This window comes from Glycine soja, chromosome 16, assembly GCF_004193775.1.
Source record: "Glycine soja cultivar W05 chromosome 16, ASM419377v2, whole genome shotgun sequence".
Lineage (NCBI taxonomy): Eukaryota > Viridiplantae > Streptophyta > Magnoliopsida > Fabales > Fabaceae > Glycine > Glycine soja.
The window spans coordinates 5,382,535-5,408,601 of NC_041017.1; the positions used below are offsets into that span (position 1 = coordinate 5,382,535).

The 26,067-nt window shown below is 31.6% G+C and overlaps 2 protein-coding genes, 1 long non-coding RNA gene and 1 other non-coding gene across 19 annotated transcripts; all 4 read right to left on the reverse strand.

The window, feature by feature from the left end:
* Positions 1–5,594: 5,594 nt before the first annotated feature.
* LOC114389072 lies at positions 5,595–6,313 on the reverse strand. Its single transcript, XR_003661692.1, has 3 exons — positions 5,967–6,313; positions 5,718–5,852; positions 5,595–5,628 (listed from the first exon to the last, which is right to left on the reverse strand). It is a non-coding gene; the product is annotated as an uncharacterized LOC114389072 (long non-coding RNA).
* A 4,138-nt stretch (positions 6,314–10,451) lies between these two features.
* On the reverse strand, positions 10,452–21,922 carry LOC114390159. 16 transcript variants are annotated; one of them, XM_028350851.1, is made up of 16 exons: positions 21,782–21,919; positions 19,771–19,970; positions 18,573–18,749; positions 18,302–18,394; positions 17,536–17,718; positions 17,332–17,434; positions 17,071–17,253; positions 16,158–16,624; positions 14,942–15,830; positions 14,422–14,577; positions 14,224–14,322; positions 14,042–14,140; positions 12,818–13,884; positions 12,416–12,714; positions 11,794–11,931; positions 10,452–11,220 (listed from the first exon to the last, which is right to left on the reverse strand). In XM_028350851.1, exons 2-9 carry the CDS (start codon positions 19,966–19,968, stop codon positions 15,180–15,182), a joined length of 2,055 nt encoding a protein of 684 aa, XP_028206652.1. In that variant the 5' UTR covers positions 19,969–19,970; positions 21,782–21,919; the 3' UTR covers positions 10,452–11,220; positions 11,794–11,931; positions 12,416–12,714; positions 12,818–13,884; positions 14,042–14,140; positions 14,224–14,322; positions 14,422–14,577; positions 14,942–15,179. The 16 variants fall into 16 exon arrangements, with proteins under 16 accessions (XP_028206652.1, XP_028206648.1, XP_028206658.1 ...); XM_028350847.1 differs by having other exon boundaries at positions 14,422–14,580; XM_028350857.1 differs by adding an exon at positions 20,311–20,481 and having other exon boundaries at positions 10,473–11,220; positions 14,422–15,830; positions 21,782–21,922.
* On the reverse strand, positions 11,139–14,014 carry LOC114391095 (40S ribosomal protein S26-3-like). The gene is made up of 6 exons (XM_028352081.1): positions 14,008–14,014; positions 13,830–13,884; positions 12,818–12,896; positions 12,640–12,714; positions 12,409–12,539; positions 11,139–11,220 (listed from the first exon to the last, which is right to left on the reverse strand). The coding sequence occupies exons 1-6, from the start codon at positions 14,012–14,014 to the stop codon at positions 11,139–11,141; spliced, it is 429 nt and encodes a 142-aa protein (XP_028207882.1).
* Positions 21,923–23,322: 1,400 nt separating the features above from the next.
* TRNAS-UGA lies at positions 23,323–23,404 on the reverse strand. Its single transcript has one exon. It is a non-coding gene; the product is annotated as a tRNA-Ser (tRNA).
* Between the last annotated feature and the right edge of the window lie 2,663 nt (positions 23,405–26,067).

Here is a 26,067-nt window from a genome sequence, read left to right on the forward strand (position 1 = left end):
TTATCATTATGAAGTATGAAAGCTATAAAACAATAATAGTTTTATCAAGCCTTTTGGAAACAGTGTCTAGTTCCTCATGTCAACGATGCTCACTAGAGCAATTAATTTTCTGGCTGTAAATGCTATGCTGGTAGGGTACAATTCAGGCATGCTTGTGATTCTATGAAGTATCATGTTAAATGAAAAAAAGTTTTAATGTCTAGTGATCAAGGTCAGAGTAAGTGCACAATGTAAAATAAACAAAACACAACATTGAAAGCTTAAGCCAACCTGCAGATGTAGGACTATATTGATCATAAGACTTGCAAATGATAACCTGATTTCCATGGCATGATTTTTATGTTTTTTATTAGATATCTAATTATAAAAGGGGGGAAAGATGGAGTTGGAAGGGGAAGGTGCCAATTTGGGCATATAAGGTATGATAAAAGTATACCAAGTCAACAACATGGTCAAAAAATCATGTTAAGATAATGAAACAATACAATAAATAATAGACTTAAATATTTTTTTAGTCCTTATAATTTAATTTTTTTATTCTTATAATTTTCTCTGTATTAATCCTTGTAAATTATATTTATTTTATTTTTCATCCTTAAAGTAATTTAGATAGCGCTTTAAACATTGAAGAAAATACAATCTAAATTGTTTAAAGGACAAAAAATAAAATAAAAATAATTTACAAAAATTAAAATAAATTTTTGTTGCAAGAATAAAAAAAGAAAAAACACTAAATTATAAAGACTAATAAGGTATTTAAACCTAAAAAAACAAAATCACTTTCAAATGTAACTAGTTTAAAAGGAAAGTTTGATAGGAAAAAAGGAAAAGATTTTTCCACCAATAATTTATAAAAAAGAAATCAAAGTACGTTCATATATAACATACATAAAAACAAATCTAACTATATACGAATCATTTAAAGCAACAAACGCTACAAAAACACTCAACTAATTATGAGGACAAGAAAACAAATTCATTAAACAAAGAAAACACCTATTGTAAGACACCAACTTTAGCAATAAAAATTTATAACTATGATTATTAGATCAAAATACTCTAACCTCTGCACCATAGTGATCTCCAATTAGCCTCTAACATAAGCAATAGTATTCTTCTTGTTTGGCTCCGATTATATATTTGGCTCAATTATCGATAGTATCTCTTGTGATCTCTCTTTAGTTATTTGCCATAGTTCCTCATCAATTGATAACAGCTGACTAGACAAGGATGATGGTAACAAATTTTCTTGTTTATCATCCATTGGTGCAGATATTATAACTCAAGTCTCAAGTTAAAAAAAAACCTAGACAACAACACAAACAATATCTCATCATTAACTTCAGTCACAAATGTAAAACAACAAAACAACTCATGCAACTAACATATATTTACGAGAGAACATCAGACGTGAAAGCAAAAAGAATAATTAGGCAAATTCCATTTGGGTGAACCCAGGATTAAATATGGGACATTTATACCTAGTTATATTTAAAATAAATGAGCCAATATTGCAGGGTAATTAATAATTGTTAACTGAAGACATATCTAGCTTTAGATTCCTTGCCTAATTTTCAAACCATTAGTATATTATCTACGGGTTTTGAAGCACTTGTGAAATTTATTGGCTTCTGTTGTATAGAAAATCTAAATTAAACCAATTGAAACTTCAAGAGCTTCACGGCTGGCCATGCAAATCTATCAGATCAGCAGTTCATAAACATTTGAGAGATTTAGTATATCATAAGCAACAATAACAACAACCACTTAAGCTTCATCGATCCCATTAGGCAAGGTTGGTTGCATGGATCAAACAAGAAGTTACAGAATATCACAATTCACAAACATACAGACATCAAGATTCACAAAAATTAGAATTCAGCTCTGGGATTCCAAGGAAGACTAGAAGAAAAAATTAACACCACAAATAATGAGAACTCAACAATTCAATCACACAAATAACGAGGACAAAGAAGCAACTATAGACAAAAAACCAATGACTAAAAAAAAAGAGTACTTTTGGGTCACAGAAATTCTCCCATGAGGCCCCAATATTGCAGCCATACCTCAATGATTGCCACCTACAACAACACCAAGTTCAGGGGAATGAAAGAAAAATTTACTACATAAATTGCAGAAAGTTTATAGCAATGCAGCTTTGTTGCAAGCTCTGAACCTCAATTTCTAAGTCCAGACCAATTAAAGCACTAAGGAAACTCTCACTGACTCTGCTAACTCACTTTTGTGCCAGGAAGCATGAACTTTGTTCCTTATATACACAAAAAAATGATTAAATAAAAAATAAAACCACTATAGACTTTGAAAACCACATCTTGCATTGGACTATATCAGTTATTGACCCACAGACTATTTCATCACTTCAATTAAAAGCACTTAGACAGTTACATCATTTTTTCCCCTTCGACATGTTATTCACTCTCTCTCTTTATACATGCATGTCAAACCCTTTCGTCATCTTGCACTTATTTTCCACATAACTCCTCCTCTCTAATTAAGTGTGTCATTGCTAAAGTTCCTGTCTTTGCGCAGAAGAGCAGTTACTAACATTGAAAGGGGTTTGGAGTTTAGCACCGCCGTCAGGTGACGTGTTTTTCCGGCAAGAGATTGCAACTGGCCGATGGGTGGTTACTCTCACTTGGGTTATGATGCATTGTTATTTGCACAAGAGTTTATTTGATTTTATTGATTTTGATTCTTATGGGAGTGATTCAATTCTTTCTTGAGGTTTGCCGTTAATTAGTAATTTGAAATTGGGACGTGGCTTGCTCTATATATGTTACTTCCACTGATGGCTACTCATTTAGAGGGTTCTTTGATTATGTTTTGTTTGGTGTGAAATTATAGTTCAATGTGGTGGGTGTTTGGATTCCGTTATTAGATCATAATCACATTGAAATACCGGTTATTGTCATTTTAGGTTAAATGTTCTCGTTTTGGTTTACAAGTGAAATTGATTCTGGATTTAATAAGGATGCTCAAAAAAATTAGTTTTAAGAAAATAAATATAACTAGTTATATAAAAGTAGGTATAAAATTATAATTAATCTTATAATTATAAATATTTCAAATAACTCATTTTTATATAAAAAATAATTATAGTTATAAAATTATAACTAATTTTATAGAAATAGTTATTTCAAATAACTTTTTTATTCATCAATAATTAATTATGTAATTAATTTTAGATATAACTTGCTATATAATTAATTATATAATTAGTTTATTTATACCTAGTTATATAGCCACATTTTAAAAATAATAACTTGTTATATTAAATTATATTCATATTTAAAAATTAGTTATGGTTATAATTATAACATCCACTTATAATCTAATTATTTATAAAGTATGATTATAGTTATGTAAATAAGTAAATCATGAACACTCCTACCATTTAGAATTAATATTTGAGTTAAATAATAGCTTTTTGTGTTAGACTAAAATTCTATATCGAAGTTGTTTTCATAATAAAAAAATTTAAAACAAAAATTATGTTACTTTAAAATTAATTTAAAGAAAATCATTAATATTTATCTATGCTTTGGTTGGTGGGATACTTGGGATGCCTGAGTTTGATGATAGTTTGTGGCGGTGCATATACATGCTTATGAATTTGTTTTGTTAAGGAATATTGTTAGACAATCCTTCTCAGATTAATATGATATCTTGGGATCTCTATATTTTGAATCATAAACTCCTATTTATACATTTGTTGCATAAGAAATAATCAGCTCCAAGTATATTCGTTGTTTTTCCCTTCTAAATCTTACTTTATACCTGGTAATTGTAAGTTATATAATACAACTAAGATGCAAAAAAAAAAAAAACACCCTTTTGGATTCATTTATTATTCACACACGTTTATTCTTTGCCATTTGTCACTTGTTTGAATGAATGATGATATATGGAACAGGAATGAGGAAAATCTTTCAAGCTTTATTGTGTGGTTTAATTAATTTCCCGGAGATCAAATTACAGAAAATGTCACTTCCTATATGAATGCGAAAATTACTTTCTGTTTGCATTTCTTTTTCATGTTTCAGGACCTCTTCATGATGCTGCATATATTATCTTATGAGCATGTTAAATCTGGCCAACCAGTGGAGATATATTCTGTGATGGTAATTGAAATGCTTATAAATATGATGGGGGGTGAAAGTGACCCCAAGTTGCCATTTGGGTATATCAAGCTGGATGATGAGGTGCTTCTTTTTGAAATACTATTTTTTTTTGCATTGTAAAATAATGTTAGCTACTCTGGTTAGAAGAATGGCTTATGGTGGTTTTTCATGTATTTACCCAGATGGCAAGCTGTGCAAAAATCAATTCTCCACCTTTGAAGGCCTTGATGAGGGCCATGCACCAGGTACTCTTCAAAAAATCTTTAATACGTATGATAAAAGAATAAGTCATAAAATTTGGAAGATCTTTGTTAGGAACAAATTCAAGTACTCAGATCTTTTCCAAAATTGTGTTAAAAGATTATAGATCATTGCATTGATCAATGATGTATAGATCATCTTTCACTAATATGTCCAAATTAGTTCAAATATAAAAAATTAAACTCCTATAGCCATGAAATCATTTATGGTATAACATTCAGTTGTTCACATCACGGTGTGTACCAAAAATGAAAAACGAAAGATGTGGTGTCACCTTTTATTGTGCATCTTGTTAATCATTGTCAGTTTGATTACTGAAATTGGTTAGATGAGATGATGGGATCATAGGTTGTTGATCGATGTTGAATCGACCTTGCTCAGGGTCACCACTGCAGAAGGATACGATTATGCTGCCAACAGGTCTCACATAGCAACAAATGCACACTACTACAAATTGTGTTTTCTAAGTCGGTTCTAGAAGACCTTCTAAGACGGTTTTGAACCGTCTTAGAACGCAGCGTCGTAAATTGGTACTACACTTTTTACATCGGTTTATGAACCGTCGTAGATAATTATGTTTTCTAAGACGGTTATTTAATAACCGTCTTAGAATGTTCATCTTACAAAGGCGGTCCTCAAGGCTAACCGTCTTAGTGACTATTACTTTCTAAGACGGTTTTCATGTCACCCGTCTTAAAATGGAGTCCACAACATGAAAAATCTAAGACGGTTATTAAATAACCGTCGTAGTATGTTTGAGATTCTAAGTCAGCTCTTCTTAATAACCGTCTTAAAATAACCTTTTTGAACTTAATTTTTTACGACAGTTTTTCTTATGACCGTCTTAGTTTCTCGATCATTCTAAGACAGTTATTAAATAACCGTCTTAGATAGTTTTTCTTTTGTTTTTTTTTGGATTTTTGATTTTGGTTTTTTTTTATTATTAAATAATCGCCCTGGGAATATTGTCACGTGTTAAATTTACCATCTTATTCGCAACAATTTATAAACCATTAGACATAAGTTACTTTTTGAAATAAAAATTAAGGCTTTTCCCACCAATTTTCAGTTTATAAACCACCAATCATCCAACAGAAACAATATTGTCAACCTATATATTATAACAGACACTCGATCAAAATCTTTATTGCATAAATAATCGAATAAGTAAATTGTCTGACATATCGAGCACTTTTTTGCCTCTTTAACCTGCATTCCATTGGCACTATCCAATGAAACAAAACAACCACTTTATTTCAGGGACAACTCAACAAAATGCGATGAATATGAAAGCATAATATCAACATAGTTTACCTTCACTGTTCTGCGTGGCAACAATTATCTCAACATCAAGGTTTTGTTCTCTGTACCTCTTATTCTTCTTCTTTTCCCCACTGTGTGAGTGTCTTTTCCCCTTCTTCATCACTTTCATCGTAACAAAAACTCAACCTGTGAAAAATATAAAACATCAACAATATTATCGTTACTCCGAAAATTAAGAATAAACTATATAACATGTAGTAGTTGCTATTGATTGATAAAAAGGACAAATAATTGGAGTACCTTTTAGATTTGAGAAATAATGATAGATAAGTTGCATGCGACGAGGGAGGGAAGAATAACAATCGTCGTTGTTAACAAAGGTATTGAGTATTGTGTGGTAGCGCAGCTAGGGCAATTGGGACATGGACTGCACGATGAAACAATTCACAAGAAATTTGATCCACTTAGAAGTTAAAACCCTTTCCTTTACAGTGGCGTATAACCTAATATTTTTGAGACAGCAGGCTAGGTTTGAGGTACACAATGTGGGTGAGGTTCAGGGTTTGAGGTACACCATGTGGGTGAGCTTCAAGGGGCAAGGTAAAAAGTTTGACGGAGATCGACAATGACTGAGGAAGAAACGTGAATGGTCTGCGAGAATGACTGAGTAGCGGCGCCGCGGGTTTAGGTTAGTTTTTATATTCGTAATACTACGACGGTCCTAGGTCAAAACCCGTCGTTGACTTCGTTGTACGTAATTACAAGTTTGTCACTACCATACATTCTAAGACGGTTATTTATAACCGCCTTAGAATGTACGACGTGAAAAATTATTTTTTTCTCTATAATTGCAAAATTGCCACCGCGCCTTTTACTAAAACGGTTCTCCAGAACCGTTGTAGATCGCGCGATGTAGAATGCCATAATTCTAGTAGTGGCAATTAAGACAAATTGCCCCATCAGAGAAGAATGCATATTAAGAATTAAGATTGCTAAAGAACTACTGCAGGTTTTTGCCGCTTAATGATTTCATGGGCTAAATTAAAGGTCTCTCCCTAGCTGTAAAAGCAACACAAGCATAGCTACTTTCACATCAACAATTTTAATGTAACTATATATGATATATTACTGAAAATTTTAAGAAAATAATTTTATTTACATACACATTTTAAAAACAAAATGTTAGAAATAGGTAATGAGTTAGTTTTTTTAAAATTAAAAAGCGCTAGCAAAAAAGTATTTAAAAAAACAATTTTTAAAAAATCATATATGAATTACTTCTTAAAAACAAGTAGAAAATTATCTTTTTAAATAAAAATAATTTTTTTCATCATGATGATACTGATCTAAAATATCTACTAAATTTACTGATGACTAAATTTTATTGAGAAAGTCAAATTATCTTTAGAAAAATCTTTCTTATCAATTATGTTTTTCTATCTATCTATAAGAGTCGAATTTGAGATATTGTTTAACAAAACCAAATTAGTAATACTTAAATCAACAACGTGTTGGAACACCAGCAAGAACAGTTTTTGTTTTTTATTAGTGGGAAATAAATACAGAACAAAACGAGCAAACAAAAAAACCAAACATAACTACATCAGCAAGCAGAAGATGCTTCATCCAGGAAGGACTCAATTCAATTCCAGAAGATGAAAGTTTGCATTTGAAGATGATCCAAGCTTAGCTAGAAAGTCCGCGCATTGATTGCCTTTCACGATAAATATCCTGAAAGGAGATGTTCCATTGCCGAGCTTTGAAGCTGTTGATTCTTTGAATGAGAGATGCATAAGGGTGTTATGTAATGTTGTTCCCTTGAAGCAATTGCAGAGCAAGAAGAGAATCACACTCGCAAATTACTTGACGAATGCCAGCATCCCAAGCTGACTGAAGACGTTCATGATTGCATGAAACTCTACATTGACTCTGTTGTGAGACCGCAAGAACCTATGAAACCCGACAATTTAAAAAATACATAAAAAACACAAAACTTCTTATTTTATTGATAAAATTATCTTTTTAGCAAATAAGTTTTAATAAACGAACAAAATACAAATAAACTAGTGCAATAAAATGTAATCTTAATTTTACTTTTTATTCTTATTTTTTAATTTTTGGCAATTTTATTTTTAATAAATTAATTTGATTGTATTTTACTTCAAATTTTTAAGAATTTTCAGACTTTTAGCCTTCACTGATTTACTCCTAAAATAATTACACTTCTTATTCTAAACTTTGATTTTCTTTTTTTTTTTTACAAAATTTACCCACAACTTTTGTGTTTATTAAATAATTAAAATATATTTTTCGTTCACATAAATATCAAAATATTTAAAATTAATCCTCACAGAATCTTTTATCTATTTTTTATCCTCCTAAAATTAAGATGTGTAAAATTTTGGTGTTGGAATATCCTACATGTTTATTGACTGTACATATAAGTCACTTCATTGATCAATTGAACACCAACACGTGGCTGTAGCGGACCGCAACGATGGCGTTGAGGGTTCAAACGTTGAAAGAGATTTGGTTTGTGATGGGTTCGGACAGGAAGCAATGTTTGCAGTGGGTTTTCGATGAAGTTGTTCGTGGTGGGTTTCGTGAGGAGAGCTAGTTTGCGTTTGCGATTGCGATTGGGTGGTTCGAAGGATTCATGGTGGGTTTCGCCATGGGTCATGGTGGTTTTGCAATTTTATAATATTTAACTTTGTGTTCAACATTTTAATCCATTAGAGCAATTTGTTGGATTTCAAAAGTTCCTAATTCCTACTATCAATATTTTGTATTAGGATCAACTATGTTACAAGTTGGAGCACGGTTTCATCTTTGGATTCTCTGTTGGATTTGTCAAATTCTTTAAGCAATATCAAGTGTTGAAGCATGTACAGCCTCTACAAGTGTAGGATTCACAAGCATCATGCAATAATTGTTAATGAAGGACCCTTTTTCCAATAGGGTGGCCATTGGCCCTTTCAAGCCAACTGTAAGACTTCTGAATCATAAATTCATGAACAATCCTAGGTCTGCTTGCTTAGGGGTTGCATGTTGTTGAGCAGAGAGAGGATACAAACACATTTCAGCTGGGGTGTAGAGTGGGATTGATAGGCTGTTGGTTTTGAGAGGAATTTTTACATCGGTTGTACTTTTAACCAATGTAAAAAGTTGAAAAGTCCCATATCAGAATACACATAAGTTCGGGTTATGCAAACCTAGCTCAAGCCAAAATTTGACACATTTCAATTTTGTAAAGAAAAAAAAAACAGACAAAAAATTTCCTAGGAACAAATTTCAAATATTTTGATATTTATAAGAATGAAAAATATATTTTAGCCTTCAATAATAAATAACAAAGAGAAATTTGCAAATTTTTTAAAAGTTGAAGGTAAAATATGTCAAATTAATTTGTTGAAGATAAATTACACCAAAGTATTTGGATGCATAATTTTATAAAGTGTTTGGATGAATTATTATATAAGTATTTATAAGAATTATACACCGTAAATGCATAGACATTAAACTTATTATAGAATCTTAATTTAAGTATACACCATCTTCTTTTATTTGAGTTTGTTAAATTAATTTAGGCTTAAATATATTTTTAGTTCATGTAATTTAATACTTTTTTACTTTTCATCCTTTCAAAAATAAATGATTTTATTCCTGACAAATTTGTTTTTTTGTTTTTTTACTTAAAACGGTTTAGATAACACTTGAAACAATGAAAAATGTTTTCTAAACCATTTTAAAAACGAAAAATAAAATGAACATACTATAGTTTATTCCTATTTACAAGACTCAATTACTTAATTTATCAAAATTAAAAAAATTGGTTAATTTAATTAATAGCAATAAATTTATCTTAAATTTATAACTTTTTTTCTAAAACTATCATTGTTATTAATACCCATCTCTCTTCTAATTATTTGTAAATACATTTTTTTCTTCTTTTAAATAGGGGTATTCTAATATAAAAATAATTAATGTATAGGACATTATAAATTGGATCTTATAAAAAAAAACAAATATCGTATCAAACTTGAATCTTATAAATAGAAACAGAAAGAATAATTTGCAAGGACTAAAATCTCCATAAAAATACAAGGATAAATTTTTTTTTAAAAAAATACTAAATTGCAAAGATTAAAATATTATTTAAGCCATTAATTTGATCAGCTATGTAAATACAAAATAGATGTTGAGGTGTGCATTAAAAATCGGGCAGGATGAGTCTTTTTTTATCCTAAGAATCAAAATTAAATATGAAAAGATTTATAACAACTCAATGTACCTTACTAAACCAATTTAGCTAAACTCCTTTATACATTGGATGAGTTTCTAAAATGAGTTATATGTTATAATCTTTTTATGAAATTAATATTATATTCTAATCCATGTATAACATGTTAATCTCTATATAGATTAACATTATGTTTTACTTTTTTTATTTGATTGTTGATCATGTTCTCTTTATATTGTAGATGTCATCACAAACACAGATAATACTTTAGAAAAAAATAATGTAATCAAATGTGCAACTACAAATCTTGAAGGATCATCCTTATTTTCTAAAAATAAAAGCATTCTAACCTATACATAAAAATGTTCAACGAGAACTAAAAATTGTAAGAAACGGTTAAGGATCTTTTATTTTTAAAACCTTGTCTTCTTTGTAGAAAATACAGATTTATTCTTACTTTTGTAACTATTGCAGTGTTGTATTTACCTTTAACGTTCTAATTAACGTCGCTAGAGTTGGGTTCCAACGAAGCAATTGGAAGGTAATGGCATGTTCGTAAATTGTCATTAGAAACCATAGAAGAATTTTGACATAGGTTTATGGCACTAAACCCACAAAATTACAATTAATCTTCATAAAAACCGCCAAATTATAACTAGAAAGATGTTATCCAACGTGTAGCAAAAATTTAGAACAAAATACCCCTCCACGAAACCACATTAAGTGAAATTTAGATTGATCTGACGTCAAAGATGATTCCTGGCAACAACATTTCATTCTTTTTAATCATTTTCTTTCCTCCCAAAACCAAAATGTACCGTTGACCACAAGATCAAGATTGACCATCATTGAACAAACCCAACAACGGTGTGGATCTGTGTGGCACACCGAAGAGGAAGGAGGAGATCGCAGCAGATTGGGGGGATCAGATCTAGGGAGGGAAGGAGGGGAAGAAGAGAAAGAAGGAAAAGGGGAGAAAATGAAGCGCTGCTGCCCGAAATCGCCTCCGGCTGAGGCTGACAGAGCATATCCGGGAAGGAGCTTGAATCTGGTGGGAGAGGTTTAAGATAAGAGAAATGAAATTAGATGAATCTTATGGTAAATAAGAGTGATCCATTGTACACCACTTGTTTGGGTGGTTCACCCTAGAATTGGCCTCAAAATTAGGCAACAAAAAAAGTTTTAGCTTATGGTTCAAGCTTAAAATGAAGGCTTTTTCTTAGGATTTGCTTTTAGGTTCGGACAGGTGCTCCAATGCCAGCAGGACGAGGTGCTTGACCACTAACCAGGCTGACCGGGCCTTTGTGCATCATCCTGGCAAAGAGACAAATGCATCAAACAAGAACAGGTGTTACATTAATTCATGATTCAGAATAAAGATAAATAAAACAATTAATCAACCATTGCTAACAATTTTATATCCATATATAATCACAGTTTATTCACACAGATAGAGAACATTTTCCTAATGCAAACTAAATGTTGAACAAATTGCCTTTGTACATTCGAGAGACACAATAATTTTTCTTTAACCATTAACTAACTCATTGGATTATCAATTTTCCAGCAAATACAAGTCTGTATATTGAGTTCTGGATCATACAGCTCAAATGTAAATATAGAAAAAGACACGAGTTTGATATGATTGGGTTCAAATCTCAGACCTTACTTGTGAAGTTATTTAAGTAATCCTCAAAGTATTTGATATTAAACATCTTTAAGTTGATGTATTTTAGTGAAGTTCAAGACCCAATTTGAAGGGTTTTATAAATTTAGAGACTACTTAGCATTTTTTTCTAATACTTCTAGGACTACTTAAACAGTGTTTTTTACTTTAACAACCAATTAGGAGAGGGTAATAGACCAAGGATAAAATTGACGACTTACTCCAATATCAATGGTCAACTGGGGAGGTAAGACTCAACTCCATCAGGAAACAAAACAAGGTCCGCTAGTGTTTTAATATAGAAAAATGTTCCTTGCAGATCAATGTGATTGTGCAATGGGAACTCATTGAAATTCAACCTGTACACAAAAATTCTTTTAAGAGCAGTGTATATCAAATTCAGTGCAATTTTTTTAACATCCAAATAATGGAACACTTGTTAAAAGACCCTCCCCATTTCTTCCATTACTAAGTTTTTTTTTTATCCATAGGAATTGAAGACTGGTACTAAGAGGGTTTACAACAATTCACACACTCTGCTCAACTAACTAAGCTAGACCCCCTTGGTAAATAAATGACACTGAGCTCCATTACTAAGCTTGAGTAAATAAATGTCACTCTATAAAGTGAATATCATCTCCATTTCATTTATTTTCCCAAAAGCTAATGAAATGGAGATGATCCATTACCAGAACACTAAGTGTGCATCCGTACAAGTACACAAGTTTATCCAAACTATCCTCAATTCAGCAACACACGGTGAAAACACAGCATAAAATATTTCGAACAAAGCACAATGGAAAGCAGGAAAAACAGAAATGGTTATATAGTGTTACCATGCACCTGATGAATCGCTTTGGAGGCTCACAATTATTCTTATCAGTGCAGGAGCATACCCTAGCATGGAGTGGATATCACAGGAAACACAATACTGCATCTTCACATACAGTTTGGGAAAGAGTATATTCTGTAAATAACAATTAAAAACTAAATAAATAACATAAACACATGTGAAATTTTCCTCAAAAAAAAGAGAGAAGGTAAAGAAGAAAATTATGCTCATAGACACAGGCTTCCAACACATCTCTGACTGCAGCCTGTTCAACAATGTTCCTCACCAGAAACCTCTTAATAGCCTTGTCCTGTTATTAATTTGAAGAAAAAAAAAATCCACAAAGCGCAAAAACTTTAACTGAAATGCCTTGCACAAAACTTTAAAGGTATAAGAAAGTAAAATAAAAAAACCTTAGGGCAGCATTTTCCACAGTTAGAGCATCGAATGAATTTGACGTGGTCGCGGTTGTGTTTGTTGCAACCTCCATTCCTGCGCTTGAATTTCTGCAAACAGAGCTAGAGAGAAAAGGTTCACCTAAGGTCTCTTGGTGCTTTGGTGGTTGGGTCTAGGCCAATAAAGTGAATGTAGTGGTTGAAGAGCCATATCAGAAAAGCATAAAATGGAAGACATCAAGACAGAGTGAACCAAGAGTTCAGAGAGATGCAGCAGGGAAAAACTAATTAGATATGGTGGCAAGTGGCAGCAGGTCCTCATGTGGTTAGACTTGATGTAAAAAAAGATGAGAACTTGAGAGATTGCTCTGTCTTAGCAATTAGACCGAGAGAAAATGAACATAAAAATGAGACCCCAAAAAACAAAGTGGCAGGACACAAACATTGTTGGTGTACACGGGTACAAATAGTTTGATTTTGTCCAGCAGGCAAAATGTTCTTTACATGGAGATATAAGAATTTATGGTGAAGGTTAGGACTTTATAAATTTAATAAAATGTTATGTACGGACCAATTTCCAAATAAGAAAAAAGCATAGCAACCAAACTAAAAAGGTGAGCAAACCTGTAGGGACTAAATATGTCTTTATACCTATAAATAAACTGAGAACCTCAAAAGTCAAGTTTACAGAGCCATATTAGAATAATAAAGCACTGTTTACAGCATAACCTAATTTGAAATGTCAACTGAATTAACTAAAAAAGCCTAGAGAAGCAATACATACTTGATTGTTGAATCTCATTGATTTAACATAAGGAATATAGACTACTCATAATAGCAATATGCCGTGAAAGGATCTTGAATGGTGTGGCATAATATACAACAGAAATACAAAAAAGGCAGAATTGGAGGCCAAACCAACACAAAGAGACTACTTTCATTGACTAACAACTTTTTAATATGCTATTGCTGATCTATATAGCCTCCTGGCATCATATGGAAAAGGAGGAAGGTGGAACAGGTAGTTTACCTGGTTGGCAGTGGTTTCAACTTTGCCTCTTCAACTCTTTGTCCAGACCAAGCCACTGGCAAGCAGTACAAATTAAGTAAAAGGAAACAGTGAATTTCAAATAACGACCGAGACAGTAAGCTCTGATGATATGCAAGGATAGAAGATATGCTAGGAATTCAGAATCTGGACAACTCACCACCCATCCAGATCCCTGTAGTACTGCACCTTACCTTCTGCATTAACTTTTTTGCATTAATGCTTCAAAAGAGCCAAAAATGTATGTCAATAGCCCATCCCAGTAAACCCTTGCGTGGTTTACCACCTCCTTCCTGCACAAGGGGTGAAGAACTAGGTAAAACAACCACCAAAGAGAAGAGTTAAAACAAAACAAGATCAAGGTAAAAAAACTTACATGATCAGGAGCTAGATTTTTCCAGAAAATAGAATGGTTGATATGATCTGCAATAAATGATAGGCGACTGGAGATGTCTTTCCAATAACAAGGAACGTACTGAAATTGACAGAGATGAATAATGCAGAGAGAAATAGTTGAGAACACATTAAAAAATAAATAAATAAATAAGAGTTGGAACTTGGGAAGACTATTTACCTCTTACCAAGTTACCGTCACTTGTGTTGTACACTTGAAACCAAATACATTTTGGTTGGTCATAAGTTTATCCAGATATGGACTAGAGATTAACAGGGTTGCTGCTTGATATGGACTTGATTGATACAAAAGCTGGGTGGAAGAAACCTTGAACTTCTTCTGGATAGTATTTGTCATCCAAAAGCCACAAATTTAGCCAATTAAGTATTATAACTTCATTCCATCATTTCCTTTTTCCAAAATGATGTCATTACAAAACATCCAAACTATATAATGATATTTTTATTTCGCTCTATTTTAATACATTCTGACTCATTATATTTGATCCTTTTTGTTCCATTCTTTATTGCCAATCCAAATATAGACGTAAGAGCTGGCCCATAAATGATCAGAAGATTTAACTTAAATAGAAATCATGTACAAGTTCATTCAGATGTTAGAAGGGAGATGTCATTCTCTTTGTAGAGTAATGGTAAACTATTCCCACTAAGGCAGCACAAAAACGGTTAAGAACCCCTACCAATTGTTTGTTCTATGAAGTTTGAGACTATCTCTAGCAACCAATTCTAGTTTCTCTTTCTCCAAAATTTACATCTGCAAAAAAAAAAATTAAAAAGGAAAAGATTACTATCATTTTTATTTGATCAAAACATGACCACCAGCAACAAAGCCACACATTAGAAACTCTGCTGATGTATATCCTTCAAAATTCTACAAAATATATAATGTTAACACTGTCAATTCATCTTCTAATTGCTCTAGGGAGATTCATCTTTCCTCTCGGCTGCCACCTTTGGAACCACCAACACAGTTTCTTGAGATAATGGAACACCAGAATCTTCTCTCTCACCCTTTGTTGATAAACTTGGTTCTATCAATGATTGTGATTTCTTGAAAGTTCCAAACTCAATATTTTTCAGTTTAGACTCTTTAGAGGATGGGAAACTCTTGGCTTGCTTAGTTAACTTAGCAGCAGACTCTGACAGGGCAGTCTTGTGAGTGCTTTGAAGAAGGGGGAAATCTTTCTTTGAGAGCTCAAACGACCTCGAATTACCCTCCATGTGTGTCTCAGAATAAACCTTTGGAAGAAGGGGGAAATCTTCATTTGAGAACTCAAGCAGCTGCGAAGTAACATCCATGTCTGTCTCAGAATGAAACTTTGCTAATGGAGTAGACTCTTGGGCTTGTGTTGGCGGTATAGCCTTGCAATTGCATAGAAGAAGGGGGGAATCTTCACTTGAGAACTCAAACAGCCTTGAATCTGAATTAGCATTTATGTCTGTCACAGAATGAACCTCTTCTGCTTGTTGCTTTTTCGAAGGTGATTTGGGCAATGCATTGTACTTTGAAGAAGCAAATCTCCTTGGCCTGGATGGCTTTGTGTGCATATCCCAGTAGGAATTATAATTCTGAAAGATTCAACCATTTTGGGGATGATATAGTGTGTTATCACAATATAAGGTCCTATTCAGCTAAATTTCTCCACAAACACATATAGGAGAAGAAAATAAGGTTAAATACATTGAAATTCTCCATAAGCTATAATCAACTAATCCACCTTAGCTTTTGGAAAAATTAAATGAAAATAACTTCTATCAAAGTTAACTAAATAAGTTGATTTTAGCTTATGCGAGAAGCTTCATTCATTTTACCCTCTTATTTTCTTATAAGTGCTTTTAAAAAATTTATCCAAACAAGGCCTAAAGAGATAAAGTTTGAGAAGAAAGACAACATACCAAGTCAGGTATGTATGTGCCCGTTCCTCGTGATTTCCCTCTTCCTTCAAGGTTGTAAGTTGGATGATAGAGTGTCTGTCCCGGGATATATACATCAGTACCGCCTTGGTAAAACATACTCCAGTTTTGCTGCGTTGATGGTGCAAGGATATCATCCTGAGAAGGTGACGATGGAGAACTGGAATGTACAGCTATTGGCATGGCATAATTACGATACAACTGAACATATTGTAAGCCACCACAGTAACTTTCACAATCTCCACGGAGGACAGACTCTTCAGATCTTCCAATACCAAATGGAGAAACCGGAACGGCAACATCCGCCCTTTCTCCTTTCCCATTCCTGTCCAAAGTGCTGAAGAAAAACTTCTCTAGTGCTGCACCCATGTTTTCTCCTGGAAGTGTGAGGATCTGCTTAAGCCTTCTAGCACCGTAGGAAAGAGCAAATCTTACTCGATGTAAGTTTGCTGCAGGTAAGTAAAAAGGTAGGAAAATAAGTGGAAGAGAACTGTGCGTTTTATAAAATAACCATTACAAATTTGAAATAATGTCATGAAATATCACAATCTCTAATTATTTCAGCCCCGTATATAAAACTTTAAAGTCATCGGGGGAGTATATCATATAACGATATTTGAGTAAGCCTTGGTGCATTTTTCACCAGTATGCTGAGTTGTATTGAAATTGTAGATGTTCTTAAGCCACAGGTAAACATCTTAACTATAAAATCTTTACATGTGGTAAGACTAGGATCGACATGAATTTCACAGACCCTTTAATCATTATGAAGAATGAAAGCTCAAGCAATTAAAGTACAAAGAAACAAAACATTCACCACAACCCATTGATGCTTTTTTTTTTTTTACCATGTTACAAGTGCAAAATATCTACTAACTTTAGTGGGCAAAATTACCTATGTTTACACTACGGCCTAGGTTGTTGTCATTTCTTAGAGGATCCAAGATGTTCATGAACTTAACGGGAAATTCATGGGTCATAGTCTCAGATGCCCTTGATGGAAAAGAGCACATATTCCTGTAATTTCTGAGAAACTCTTTTTGGAGCAAGAATTCACCCTGATCACATTCTGGTGTCTCTGCAACAAGCAAATTGGGATCTATCAAGGACTGAAGATTGTAAGTAGATCTAATTGCTTACACATTGCAACACTTACCAGCAATTTCTGGAAGAGATGATAAGGGTTTTGGACCCCATATACTAACATAGTTATGGTCCCAATCAAATGAGCCATAGTAGTCTAAAAATATGTATAGCACCTGCTAGTAGTAGCGATTCAGTGGTTTGATTCTTCAAGTAGACTTAAAATACAAATGCCAAGAGGGTGCAAATAATATTATTGATGGAAGACGTGACTCACCTCTAGAGGACCACGCACTGATGAATGAAAACGATTGATAATATACAAGACTAATATTTCTACCGCATATGTTGATAACAAGCCATGGTGTCCACCAAGAAGTCGACTCTCATAATAGCACCAAGCTTTGATTAAGATAATACTGTGTTTGAAAATATGGTTCTTTCCAACAAGTTGGTCAACCTAAAAATTCATTTCCAATTAACAAAATTAGCAAAGTCTGAATATAAAATGAAAATAAAAAATGAATTTAATCAGAAATATGGAAAAAGTTTCTATTTGTAATAAAAAATGAAGTAATCGTAGAATTTCATTAGAAAATGGAATTATGAATTTGAATTGGGTAAGAAGGATAGAGATCAAGAAGTTTCTGAAAAAAATTTCAGCAAAATGCAGATACATTATGGGGACAGAGAGAGAGCTATCAAGAAAATGCCTGGAGCAACAGAATGGAAAGGGATTAAGTAAACAATTAACTCGATATTGAGGCTACTACAGAGCAAGTTGACTGAATGGAGAAACAGAATTTTTTTATTGTGTTCCCTATGTAATCATTCACACTGTTTTTGACTCTACAAAACATAGCTGGAGATTGTATAGTACGAATAGTAGAAAGAAGGGAAAGCAAAACAGATATATAAAAGCATAACAGGAAAATGAGTCCAAAATGTCAACATGACATATGAAACACATAAACAAAGCAAATATGGTATATGTAGGAATCAAATAACATCAATTAGGAGTAAATATTAATTAATACAAATACCTGCTCCAAAAAGCGTAGAGTACATATTCCAGCCATCTGATTGAAAGAGATGTCAACTGCTATGTTTTTCACTGTACATTTCACAAGCCGGACCTGCAACTCCTCGCCCAAACATAAAAAGTGAGTCTAATAAAGTTGAGAGATATCCTTTGACAAAAAGAACATTAACACTATTTTCTAATCGGGTCAAACACAGAAAAGGATTGACTTTGAATATAAAAAATCAGGAAGATAACCATAGAAATTTAAATAGAAAATTTTGTTTCTAAACCTGTGCACGTATATATTGTATGTCTTTTACTTGATATTCAGGGTCATCTCCACTTTGAAGTATATTGCATACTGCTTGTGCCAAATCCTCCTCTGCATCTTCATGACTGAGAGCAGTCAAGTCAATATCTCCATCAGGAAGATAGGTTTTTAGAGGAACAGAACCGAATGGCAAGACCTGTAGGTGATCCACAAAGTGGTAAAACATTCATTTATGGTCACCAATATAATGGTATAAACATAATGATATCAACTCATTATTGGCAAAAAACAGCTTTTAAATTTTAAACTGACAATCAAGGCTTATAAAAAATCTGTAGATTTGAAATTGAAGTTCTTTTTGGAAATAGCATCCAATTCTTGAAGTCAACAATGTTCACCAGAGCAATCAATACTCGCAAAATTTACCTCAATATCATCAAATTCAGGCATTTCAATGATTTTAAAACTATTAGCCTTCTCATGGTATGGAGAAATGAAATTTATCAAATGGGGTGCAGGGGACTACACTACAGGTTGCACATATTTTTGAATTCTGGCTGTAAATTTTAGGCTTGTGATTCTATGAAGTATCACATATGAAATGGAAAAAAGGTTCTCTTTTCTGGTGGTCAAGGTGAGAGGAAGTGCACAGAGTAAAGGAAACAAAACACAGCATGGAAAATTTAAGCCAACCTGCAGAAGTAGGATTAAATGATCGTAATACTTGCAAATGATAACCTGGTTTTCCATGGCATGATTTTTATAGTTATTTTAGATATCTTTAAATAAAAGAGGAAAAAGATGGAGTCGATAGGGGAAAGTGTCGATCTGCACATCTAAGGTATGGTAGAAGTATACAAGAACCAACATCATGGTTATAAAACCATGCTAAGACAGCATAATAAATAATAAAATCACATTTGAATCTAAAAATCACATTTGAATCTAACTATTCTTAAAAGGAAAGTATGATAGGGAAAAAGGGAAAAGCATAGAAATTTCCACCAATCATTTCTAATCTAAACAAAAAAAAATCATAACATACATCAAAATGGATCTACTTATATACAAATCACTTAAAGCAACAAATGCTACAAGAACACCCAACTAAATTATGAGGGCAAGATAGCAACTAAACGAAGAAAAGACCAGATGTAGAAAACAAACTCCAGCAATAAAAATTTACAAATATGACGATTGGATCAAAATATTCAAACCTCTGCTCCATAGTAACCTCTGATCAGCCTCTGAACATAATCAATAACATCTTTTCTGTTCACCTCAGATAATACAATTGGTTCAATTGTCCATAGTATCTCTTGTGCCCTCTCTTCAGCCATTCGCCATAGTTCCTCGTCAATTGATAACAGCTGGCTAGGCATGGAGAATGCTAACAAATTTTCTTGTCTATCCATAGCTGCAAATATTAGAAGTTAGACCTTCAGCAAAGAAACAAAAAATAAAAATAAAAAACTAGACAAGAAAGACAACAGCACAAACACAATATCTTGCCATTAACTTCAATTACTGCATGTACAAAAACAAAACAGCCACTAAAACTATATCCTTTTATAAGAGAACAACATTTGTGAAAACAGAAAGAATTAGCCAAATTTCATTTGGGTAAACCAAGGATTAAAGATTTAAAAGAAACGAGTCAAGATTGCAGGGTCAATTTATTAATTTTACACAAATAAGAGGAAACAAAATAACTATGAGCACCAAATGAACTTGTAATAGGAATTTAATAGTATTACCATGAATTGTCTGGAACTTTATAGGTAAATAAAATAACTGCAAGCACCCAATGAACTTGTAATTGAATTGAAATTGACTCAAGTCTTTTTAAGATTCAGGTGCAATAATGGTGTCAAGTGTTCGACCTTCCACTAGATCCACTTGTCCTCCTCTCCTACCCATGTTTGTACCTCCCATATGTAAATATGTAAGATAGACACATTGGCTAGTTTTTTTTAAAAAAAAAGACAATTATGCAGGAAAAGCTTAAACAGAATATGACAAATGTGATATAACTAGCGGATTTTTTTTCAAACTAGAGCAACGGCAAATTTTTGCAAACAAAAATGATTAAGGCTGAAATCAACAACTTAGATGTTACCAGAAAAGGGTAGAAAAGTTTAACTTACTATTTACTGTAAAATTTCTAGCTAACATGTTCTTTCTGTTGTATGTTATTATGAAGTGAATTCTCCATTGTTAGCTAACTAATACAGAGCATTTAACTCAGTCTTTCTGAATGGTTTCTTGTAATGATTTATCCAGTCTTCCTCTACCTCTGTTAATTCAGTTGTCATCCATTTAACCCAGATTATCATTTACAACTCTATTGATCCTCACATAACCAAAACCATCACCATCTCATCAATAAATGTTGCTCTTTTTTTCCGAATACATTTGTTCCTCATCTTATCTTCTCTTGTAAGTCCACTCATCCACCCCACATTTTCATCAATCCCTACGCTTTTTTTTATCTCTTATCAACACTTTTCATCCCAACATTTAGAGCTGTTTTTAGTCTAATATTTAATTCTTTGGCTGTGCATATGAAAAAGACTTTGTTGGGAGAGGCAAAACCCACTTCGGTGATCTCTATGCCTCGAGGATTAGTCTCATGGCTTTCGGCAACGGGGAAATCTTGCTTCCAGCCAAAAAAAAAGTTGCCCAATAGAATGTTCTTGTCTAAGTTTGACAGACACTTTCATTTCCATTGTTGCTCCCCCAATCTCTTTACCCTTCCCATTAAGACATAAGGCTGAGACACTAACCCATGTAACTTGTGGAATGGGAATTTTAAAGTTCAAAACTTTATTGAATTTAAAGAGGCTTGCTACATGTACTCTTCAACACGCGAGGAAGAACAAGTCAACTATAGGAGACAAGGTTTCCTCGCTAAGGTTTCAGATGTTACAACATATCATAATTCACAAACATGACACCAAATATTAAGATTCACACAAATTCAATTCAGCAGTCAGGTTTAGAGGTAAGGTAGCATAAAACTAACACCACTAACCCTCCTATTCCTCAACCTAAAAAACAAAAGCTCGGTTTTTAAACAGAAAAATGCTCGAGAATTCAAGAATTTAACCATACAAGTAGAGGACGATAAAAGAAATGCATTAAACCACCAATGACTCAAACAAAGAACAATTTGGGGTCAACGATCATCACCCACAACACCACAAGTTTAGGGAAAGAGAAGTTTACCACAAAAAAACAGATAAAGTTTCTAGCTTTTAGCCTCGGATGCAGCTGGGGCTATCGCCAACCCTCAGACCAATTAAACCGCCAAGGAAACTCCCTCTCCATCAAAGCCATTCATAATGAAAAAACCCCAATTCCCTTTATTTATTTATTTTTATTTTTTACCTTTTTAAGTTACCTATCAATTAAAAGCAAATTGATCAAATGGGTTCCTTTTAGAAATTTATTTCCAAAAGGGATCTCTTTCCAAACTTTTTCGGGAGGGGATTAGTTTTTGAAGGGATTTTGCCAGTGGAGTTGGCGAGTTTGACATGTGTCAGTGGAGTTGGCGAATTGGACACGTGACAGCAGCTGGAGAACTCGCCAAGTGGAGATGGCGAGACACGGTCCACGTAGCGGGTTCCCCATTCATAATAGTAAAATGTTTTTTTTTTTACAAGAAAATTTTTTTAACTTGAAACAGGTATAACTTTTGATAGAAATGTCCGTTTGAGGCCAATAATATGTCAAAATGCTCGAAATTGAATGAGGAATCTCCTGGAAAATTCTTGAAAGAGATTTAAGATTCAACCACCCATTTTTTTAATCTTAAATCCTATTTTTGAGTTACTTAAAGACATGTTTTGAAAAAATGAGTTGATGAAATCTCCTTTGGACATTTCACAAGGGATTCCTTATTCAATTTCGAGCATTTTGACATATTATGGGTCTCAAACGGACATTCATATCAAAAGTTATACTCATTTCAAATTAAAAAAAAATTCCGTAAAATCGTCAACTCCACTGGCGAAATCCTTCCAAAAATTGACCCCCTCAAGAAAAAATGTAGAAACAGACACCTTTTGAGAATAAATTTCTAAAAGGAACCCGCTTTGGTCAATTTGTCATCAATTAAAATATATTCATAGGTGCACGGTGTTTTTCTTTTTTTTTGTGTGTAATTTTTTTTCAAATATATGTTTCTTGTCCTGTGTTAGAAATAATGGACGATTCTAACTTATTGCTTCAGACACTAATTGTTCACGATGCATGTAGCTAGTTCGACCCATTTAACTTGTGGGTTAAATGATTTTATCCAAAAGCTCTTAGGCTTTTTATTTTTACATTTCAATATCAAGAAATATTATACTAACAAATAAGGGATGCAAAGTAAAAAAATATAAAATTTAAGTATTTTTATATGATTCTATGCTTGATAGGTAATATAATATTTTTTATTTAATATAGAATTATAGATTAAATAATAATGATGTAAAAAATGTTTCTTAAGAAGCCTAAGATGCAAATTATATTATTCTTTTGGACAAATATATTTTTATTAGACAATATATATTTAATTTTTAAAATAGATCAAATTTTACATTTTAAAATTTCATTTCTTAATTCCTTCTTAAATTTTTTTTGTCAAATGTGAGTCAACATGTTAAGCCAACGGATTATGTAGGATAAGTGTATGCTAAAAAAAAACAAAAAAAAAAAACAAACAAACTCATTAAGACTATGAGCTTCACATGACGAGCTTACGTGCATGTTCATCGGTAAAACGTCGACAGCAGGGTTCGAACCTGCGCGGGCGTAGCCCAACAGATTTCAAGTCTGTCTCCTTAACCACTCGGACATATCGACAACTCATTAACAGGTTCCTATTACTAGCTAAATAATATTTTAATTGAAACACAAGTATCAGAATTTGAGAATACGAGATGTTATATTTCGATTATTTCATACAACTCACTCCAAGTTTTAATTTTTTAAAAAATAATCGACCCAACTTTAATTTTAAAATTCAAATTACAATAAAAATGAAAATAAAAACAAATGACTACAATTTATACATGCATGGGTTCAAACCTTTGTCCCAAGGGATAATAGAAGCAAGTACCACCCCTAAACCAACTTAAATTAGTTGATATATGGATGACAAATATAATATATATAAATAACTTAAATATAAATTTATAAATTTATTTTAAATTGAGTCATGCAGGTTAATGACTTACTAAGTTAACTCTTGAGCCAGTACTCGGATCGAGTCAATTATCAATCCAAATTTGATAACCATCCTCCAAAGTTCATTCTCCAATTAAATGTAAATAAATTAATTCTAATTAGTTAATAAAAAATCAAATTTATAAATAATAAGTAAAGGTTTATATAATAAAATATAAGAGAATAATCATATCATATTGATTACTGAATATTAATGTACCATGCAGATTATTGATATGAAGATTTTTTAAAATTATATATGCTGTAATTTAATATTTGATTATGTATAAATTGATATATTACTAATAGATTAATCTCTTTCATTATTTTTTAATAAATTAATAAATAAAATACATATTGATATAAGAGAAATATTAAATATAAGAGAAATATAAGAGAATCATCATATCATATTTACTTTTATTCATAGCAACAGATGATTATATTTAATTTTAGTAATAGTAACTATAAATATATAATTTTTAATTTTATTTATAATTAAAATTATATTGATTTTAAATATTTTGATGATATATTAAATTTATGGAATCTTTTCAGATTTTTTATTTGTTAAAAATACGTATATTAAATTTTTATTGATTTTGATTAGTTTTTCTTAATTCTAAATTACAATTTTTTTGGTGAATGTATTCTGAATTAGTGAATTATATTAATTAAACTAATTATAACCAATATAATTTTCATTATTTAAATATTCAAATTGATTATACAAATAATTTTGATTCGATTAAATGGTAATAGGAATATATATTCTGATTTAAAGGATATATAAATATATATTCTCCATCAAAGACATCTTTTGGTGAAATAAGAATTTGTTATTGAACGAATTACTATCAAGATATATCCCGAAAGGTTACGTCACTTTGTGGAAACCTCTAATATTTGATTATAGATCCTCTCTAAAATTTGACTAGAATCGCCAATGATTCAAACCAATAAATCATTAAAATATAGATCGAGGCTTTGACAATTGACTTATTAAACTCGATTAATGAATTAAATGAGTTAAACTTAAATTAAAAATTCGATTAATGAATGAGTGAAAAATTCAATTTGTTAAATATATGAGTTGAATTTGAATTATGTGTAGTAATTGTTTATTTTATTTCATAAGAGTGAATTTTTTTTTACATAGACAAGTGGATATTAATTAATTATAAATATAACTTAATTTTGTATTAATAAAAATAATATGTCTTGATTCAAATAACTTATTTCTATAATTTTCTTTTTAATTTCCTAAATTGTATCTATTAATTTATGTATATTTAATACAATAAAATATATATGATTGTCTTTAATTTGTTTTACATAATAAAATTGATTTAAATCTTAAAATACCATCCATGACAAACTGAATGTGCTAAAAAGTGAGAGAGACTTGACATGATGCATCATCTCCAAAAAGCCCAACAAGCTTCAAGTGTCTCCTTAGATTTAAGAGTATCCTGAAATTTAATGACTATAAACTTATTAGTTTTCTTTGAGTTCATATCAGAAACACGATGTTGTATTTCGATTGATATTTGATACCAAATCACCCCAGGCTCGTACTATAATTAAAATTCGATGAAATAATTTGATCAAAGTTATCATTATTATCGAAACACGATGATGATATTTTCAGAAAAGATGCAGCTACTTCGCAATTAAAGTGATGGTAAAAGAACGTCAAAAAAAAAGTTATAGTAAAAGAGACTAAAATATAATTCAGTTTGGTTATGTTAAAAAAAGACTAACTTTCACGTCACAATAATGAAAGCACTTTGGTTATAATTCAGTTTTTTATGCAACTAGGAAGCAGCCCACGTGCAACTTTATATATTATATTATTTCTAAAACTTTTACAGTTTTACCAAGTGTTAAATAAAAAAATAGTTAAATAAGTTTTTTACGTCTAATTTATTTTTTAAATTCAATATGTTCTTTTAATTATTTTTGGATTCAATTTAATTCTTTAATTTTTAAACTCAATTCAATTTAATTTTTCCATTTAAATTGGATTAACAGAAATTATATTTTACAACGGATTAAGATGTTTATTATGTAATTTTAAATCGTTATAAAATACATATTTTCTAACATTGTCATTAATTTAGATAATAGAAAAAAATTAAATCAATTTTAAAAAAATTCAACCAAAAAAATTAAAAAATTAAATCAAATCTAAATAATAAATTAGAGATTTAAAACTAATTTAACCTAAACTACTTAAAATATACTTTTCTTATGAATAATTAAAATATACGGGCTGTAAAAAAATATTATTATAAATT